At 65.4% G+C, this 6864-nt stretch overlaps 1 protein-coding gene across 1 annotated transcript; it reads right to left on the bottom strand.

The window, feature by feature from the left end:
* Positions 1–627: 627 nt before the first annotated feature.
* Positions 628–2253, bottom strand: PPP1R14B (protein phosphatase 1 regulatory inhibitor subunit 14B; the record flags this gene model as incomplete). Its single annotated transcript, XM_080701569.1, has 4 exons — positions 628–696; positions 770–802; positions 1043–1126; positions 1996–2253. 4 exons carry the CDS (start codon positions 2251–2253, stop codon positions 628–630), a joined length of 444 nt encoding a protein of 147 aa, XP_080557695.1.
* Positions 2254–6864: the final 4611 nt, after the last annotated feature.

Genomic DNA, 6864 nt, shown 5'->3' on the forward strand with positions numbered 1-6864 from the left:
GGGGGTGTGGCTTGGTGATAAGAGCACTTGCCTAGCACGCAGGGCTCCACTCTTCAGCTCCCTCTCCCCGGTCACCTCCCTGCTCTGCTCTCCCCTCCTGGCTTTAGTTTGGGGGGGGGGAGAGTCTGGGCTTAATGGCTTGGGGACCCTTGCCCAGGTGGAATAAAGGGTGTTCGAACCTTCCAGCAGCAACGCGGCGCCCCCAGCTCCCCAGCCACCTCCAGCGCCTGGTCTGGGAGCCAGCGCTGGGCTATCACCATGGCTCCGTGGCCCTCAGGAAGCCCTGCGGTCCCCTGGGGAGAAGCTAGGCTGGCAGCGGTTGGCCAGCACTGCTGTCCCCCGAAAAGGCCAGCGAGCCGTTAGCTGCTCCAAAGGCAGATCTAGCTTTATTAAAGGGCCCGCGCCGCAGAGTCGGTACAAAAACACAAAAAGTCCCGTCAGTTTAATAACAATAAAAAACCCCAAAAGTGGAAAACCGAGGGGGCGAGGGAAGAGGCCCCTAGGCGAGGGGCTCGGGGAGCCTGCCCGTGGCACCGCCTGGCTGCAGGCTCCCTGGTATTGCTGTTGCTACGAGGTCGGGGCAGCGATTGTCCTGTGGGGGCCGCCGTTCTCCTGGGTCAGGGGCCCCTACTTCTTCTGGGGTGTGCTCAGCTTCTGCATGCCCCGGATCTTGTCCAGCAGGCCAGAGATGAAGGCCTGAATGGGAGAGGGGCGTTAGGGAGGCCAGAGGGTCAGGCTCCCTCACCCAGCCGCTGGGGAGCCGGCTTACCTGGGTGGGTTTGTAACAGTCAACCAGCAGCTCCTGGCGGGGTGTAAACACACAGTGAGTTCTGGGGAGGGGCCTACAGTTCACTACACCCACTTCCGAGGCCCTGGGGCCACCCTGAGGCCCAGGGCCCAGGAAGTGTCAAGCAGGCAGGTAGCATCAGCCCCATTTCCTGGGGGCAGAAGCTGAGGCCCCAGGGTCAGAGCTGACTCAGACCACAGAAGGCCTGGCGCCCCCCACCCCGGGGGCAGCACGCCTGGCTGCCGCCCACCTCACCTTGACCCTGGCAGCTCGGGCGTCATCGCTCTCCATGTCCAGGAGCTCGTCCACGTCGATCTCCAGCTCGGGGATCTCCTCCTCCTGGAGAGGGTGAGAGAAGGGCTCTCAGGCCAGGTCCCTGCCCACCTCAGCACTGGCCCAGCCGTCTCTGCCCAGCAGACTGGGCAGCTGCTCGGAGAGGGAAAACAGATCAGGCCTGTGCCAAGGCAAACTGCCCAATGGGGGGAGCTTCCTGTCCCTGCCAGTGGGCACCCGGGGTGCCAGACAAGGCCAGACTGCCAGGGCTGGGGACCCTGGGCTGGGAACCCAGCAGATGTGTCTGCCTGACATCCGGGCCCCCATCTCACCAGAGCACTGGTGGGGGCAGCTGTCCCAGTTCATCACGGGCCCAGCCCCTCCCCCAAACACCTGTCACAGCTTCCTGGGAGCGAGGAGGAAGTGGGTGTAAGGGGTCAGTGGGGAGGACCCCGCCTGGCAAAGACGAAACAAAGAGCCCATGCTTTGGGAGGGAGGGGGCGCCCACCACCCCTCCCCCCCAGGAAGCCGCTAACCGCGGGGAGGCAGCTGCATTCCCGGGCTGGGCTCGGGGAGGCAGCACCGGGCAAGCCCACTCCTCCACCCTAGCCCCGGGGGCCTGAGTCACCCATCTGAGCAAGCCGGGAGTCATGGGGCGGAGGAGCCAGCCCGGGGCCGGGGCTAACCTGCCCACACGCCAAGATGGAGTGGCAGGCCGGCCCACTAGGACGCCGGACCCTTCCAGCACTCAGCAGCCACAGGCCACCTTTGCAGTCAGACCCAGGCGGCGGGCGGCGGGCCGGACCCCACCTCCCCGGCCTCCGGCCCGGGCCGGGCTGCCCCTCCGGGACTCCGTGCTGGCCCCGAGGAGTGGCCGGGGGAAGGCGCGTCCGGGGCGGGGGGACTGGGGTGGACGGAGCGGGCGGGGGGCGCACCTGGCAGTCGTAGAGCCGCGTGAGCTGCTCCAGGATCCACTCCTCCAGGTTGAGGCGCTTCCGCAGCTCCTTGCGGTCGTACTTGACGGTGACCTTCCCCTGGCGCCGCACCGGGCCCTCGTCGTCCGCGCCGCCCGGGCCCTCGCCCGCGGCCCCGGGGGGGCTCTGGAAGTACACGCGGGGCCCGGGGCCGCCGCCGCCCGCGCCGGGGGCCGGGGCCGCCACCGCCGCGCCCCCCGCGGGGCCGCTGTCCGCCATGGCGGCGCCGGGGCCACGTGCGCCGGCCCCTCCCTGGCCGCCGCCTCCGGGGCGCCCGCCGGCCGGCTCCGCGCCTGGTCGCGCTAGCTCGCGGGCTGCGGTCCGCGCGGCTCCGCGGCTCGGCCGGCGGCGGGGGCGCCCGGGGGCAGCTGCAGCATGCGGAGCCCCCGGCCTGGCCTGGCCGCGCCCCGCCCCCTCGCCGATCGCCCGCCCTTTGTCCCCCGCGGCCGCCGCCCGACCGCCGCCGCCGCCGCCGCCGCCGCCGCCGCCTGTGTCTCGCTCGCCCCCGCCCCCGACCACACCCCCTTAAAGGGCCAGCCGCGCCAGGGCGGCCGTGCGCGCCGCAGCTCAGCCTCCGGCCGCCCCGGGAGCCCGGCGCCGGACCCCGGCCCTCGCTGCACCTCGCCGGACCTCGCCTCCTCCCGCCCTCACCGGGACCGGAGCCGGGGCGCACCGGCATGCAGGGAGGGGGCGCGGGGCGCGGGGCGGGGCTCCGAGGCCGGGGTCCTGGGACCCGTGGCCAGCCAGGGGTGAGCGGGCTGGCCCGAGCCCACTGGACACGTGGGCCGGGGCCCAGGAGCGGGAGGGCGGCAGCCGCTGCCCAGGGCCCCGGCGCCCCCGGGCCCGCGCCCCCGCGGGCGGGGCCGGGCGGGGACGTGCGGACCCGCTGCCCAGCTCCAGGCCGGACCCGCGGCCGCGCCGCCCACCGGCCGAGATGGCGGCGGCCGGCATTGTGGGAGATGTAGTTCGGGGCGGGCTCCAGCCCCCGCGGAGCCGGGCGGTGCGGAGGAAACTTGCGTGGGTCCTGGGATCCGCGGCGGCCGAGCGAGGGCCGCGCAGGGAGGGCGCAGGCGGCGGCGGGGAGCCGCGCTCCGGGGCGCGGAGGGCGCAGCGCCCCTGGCCCCAGGAGCGGCCGCGGACCCCGCCGCGCTCCGCCAGCCCCTCGCCCTCGCACCTCTCCAGCTTTTCCCATTCATTGGCTGACTGTCCCTCCCAAGCCCCGGTTGTGAGCCCCCGGGGCCCAGAGCTGTGCGGAACGTCTTGACTGATAACCCAGGTTGGGGTCCAGTTCTCTTCCGACCCACGCGTGTCAGGAAATCACCTGTTCTCTGCAGGACCCCCGCAAAGACCCTTTGCAAAGCCTGACGCCACTGGTTGGACATAGGACTGAACAAAGGAATCAACGGCTTCACCCGAAGTTTGCGGTGAAGATTAAGCAGGAAATTTTGCAAAAAGTTCAATGACAACACCACAGATGTTAAGTCACTGGGCTAGATAAAGGGGAAACTCAGATTTTATTTTATTTTTTCGGTACTGGGGATGGAACCCAGGGGCACTGTACCTCCGAGCTACACCCCCAGCCCAAATGTTTATTATTATTATTATTATTATTTTTCAGTACTGGGTGGGGATGGAACCAGGAGCATTCTACCTCCGAGCTACACCCCCAGCCCTATTTTTTATTCTTTATTTTGAAACAGGGTCTCACTGAGTTGCAGAGGGCCTCACTAAGTAGCTGAGGCTGTCCGCGAACCCCGATCCTCCTGCCTCAGCCTGGGGTTACAGTGTCCGCCACCGCCCCGGGTTTGGAAGCTCAGATTATAAGCGACTGAGTCCCTTGCACTTGCTGCTCTGGAATGCCCCATGAAGTGAGCTCACCCTCTGTAGTCTGAAAGGAGGGCTCAGGTCTGAGAGGCAGCGAGTCCCCGCCCCTCACATAACTGTTCTCCGGGTGCTGAAGGGAGGAGCCTCGGAGCACACAGGGCTCAGTGAGGGCTAGGAATTGCCTAGGGTCCCACAGCTCAGCTCCTGCTGCATTCAGCCGTGAACCCGGGTTCCTCCTTTACCTTATATTGGAGAGAAGAGACAGAAGGCAGAGGCCCGAAATGGTGTGTGTGGGGGAAAGGGGGACTTCTCGCTGAGGGGTTGAGGGAAGCCGGGCCCCCAGGGGCGGGTAGAATGAGCTGACCTCCTCCATCTCCAGCTCATCCCCTGGCCTCTACCTGGCCTGTGGTGCCTAGGAAGGGCTGACTTTTGCTTTGCACTTAGGTAGGACTCCCAGCCACATCCCGGGCCTGGCGGGATAGGAGGCTTACTTACCTAAGGACAAATTCCCCACCAGGCCCTACCTCGCCCCAACAGGGCAGGGGCATCTGTTTCTGAACCCCAGTATTTATTTGGACTTTGGGGCATTCATAGATTCGAGAGGGAGAATGCTTTAATCCCAGCCCTGTCCCCAAGGTGGTGTCAACTTGAGCTCTGATCCTGTGTCTTTCCAGGGTTAGTGTAAAGATCTTTAGTCAGATGCAAATGCCCGCCCCCCCCCCTTTTTTTTTTTTTTTTTTGCAGTACTGGGGATGGAACCCAGGGGCTTTCTACCTCTTGGCTACACCCCCAACCTATTTTCTAATTTATTTAGAAACAGGGTCTCACTGAGTTGAAAAGGGCCTTCCTAAGTAGCTGAGGCTGTCCAGGAACTGCAATCCTCCCGTCTCAGCCTCCCGAATGCTGGGATGACAAGCCTGCGCCCCCATGCCCGGCACCAGGTCCCCTCTTGAGAGCTCTCTGGGGCGTGCTCTTCCTGCCTTTCCATCCAGCCACCTACTCTGTCACCCCTAGCGCATGCCCAGAGCCTGGGCTGACCCCTCTTATCAGTACAGTACCTTCCAGAGGCTTGAAGCCAGGCTTCCCTGCAGGGAGCCTAAGGACTGAGTTCAGATCCCAACTCTGCCGCGGGCCTAGAGGCGGTAGGCGAGTCCCTGACCTGCTCCGAGCCTCCTTGGAGAGGCCGATCACCCTCGCCTCCCGCCTCCCGTGGCTGGAGCCACTCCTTCCGGCATGCTGGAACCCTCCTGGGCCTGGACCATGCCCCTGCTCTGGGGTCCCTCCAGCTTCGGGCTGTGGCCTCCTGCTCCCCACCCCTCCCAGGGCCCGGGCCCCCTCCCACAAGAGTGCAGCTGAGGCTGTTTGCAGTGCCTCCCTGAAGCAGAGGCCCTGGGGAGGGTCCCCTGGGCCAAGACCGCTCCCTTAATCGAGGGTAGAGGCCGGAAGGGCCGCCCTCCTACCATTACTGCTTGCTGAGAAACCCCATTACCATTACCAAGCCTAGAAGAAAGTGTCAGAGGAGAAAGGAGCCCACTAACAGGAGGGGGGCTGCTCTGTCTCAGGAGACACGGGGCGGGGGGAGAAGAGGCCCAGGCCCAGCAGACAGGCTGCCATCCTGTTTTCCAGCGAGCTGCAGCCCAGGCTGCTGTGAAGTCTCCCTGTTTCGGTTCTCAGTTCAGACCCCTTGAGCTGAGGTGTGCTGGCCCCTGGCCCCGGTTGGCAGAGTCCTCTGCCCTGGAGCTGACCCCACATCTCCCCCCACTGCCCCTGCCATGCCCCCACAGCCTCCCACCTTCTCAGAGCAAGCTGCCCCTAGCAGGGGCGGGGGGCATCTCCCACTCAACTGCTTATTTTGTTCTCTGATAACCCCTAGCCTCTGAAACAAGGCGATCAACCGAGGTACAGCTGTACCGGGCAGACGCATTCTACCTCCGAGTTACCTTCCGAGCCCTATTTTTTATTCTTTATTTGGAAACAGGGTTTCGCTAAGTTACAGAGGGCCTCGCTAAGTAGAGACTAGCTGCAAACCTGCCATCCTCCCGTCTCCGCCTCCCAAATGCTAGGATTGAGAGTGTGCACCACCACGCTCGGAGAGGAGAGAGAGTTTTAACACCAGCACGGGTTGGATTTGAATCCAAGCCTACGGGAACCAAAGTCAACCTGGGCCCTGCCCTGCGTGGCTCCATTCCTCCAACGAGGTCCGGGAGTCCTTGGGTCCGGGAGAGGTCTTTTGCAGCCCTGGTGAGAGAGGACCAGGATCTCAGGCCCTGTCTCCCAGTCTTATCTCCTCCAGAGCAGGGAGTCCCAGGGCTGACAGCCTCCTCTGAAGCTGAGTGACCCTGGGCAAGTCCCTTCCCCTCTCTGGGTCTCCATTAGACCCCGCAGGGCCACGGCTGAAGGCAGGACTATTCACGAGGTTGCTGGCCCACATGGTGAGGCTTTAGGGGCAGGTGGCCAGGCAGGGAGCCGCAGGGGCTGAGAGCCCGGGGCGGAGGGGCCCGCAGGGTAGCTCCTCCTCGGCTGACCCCCCTCCCCGAGAACCAGCTCGAGCGCTTTCTGGGTTTCTAGGTGACTTGACTGGCCCCTCTGGATGAGTTCTACTTAAAACCTGCTGCTGCTGCCGCCTCTGTATTGGGGGGGCTCCCACAGGGGCCCCCAGGCAGGAGCCCCCCCCAGCCAAGCCCTGCGGGAGGGGCTGTGGCCCCCACGCATGCCAGTGCCTATGTGCCTTCCCCTCCTCCCACACTAGAACACAGATTTTAGGGCACCGGCCTTGGGCCAGACACTGCAGGGCCCCTCCCTTAGTCCCTTTCTTTAGGGGACCAGGAGGCTCTGGCCCCTCTGAGCAAGCGCTTGGCTTCCCTGGCAGTTTTCAGCCGGGAGGCCGGGCTGTGGTCATAGGGTCAGCAGCGATTACAAGGGACTGTTCTAGAGCTCCTGAGAGGCCAGGATGCCTGGGTCCTCAAGGAGGTGGCCGGCGCCTGGTCTCTCAGGGCCAGGGCCGGG

This window comes from Muscardinus avellanarius (genome assembly GCF_963383645.1).
Source record: "Muscardinus avellanarius genome assembly, chromosome: 1".
In the NCBI taxonomy this organism is placed as follows: domain Eukaryota; kingdom Metazoa; phylum Chordata; class Mammalia; order Rodentia; family Gliridae; genus Muscardinus; species Muscardinus avellanarius.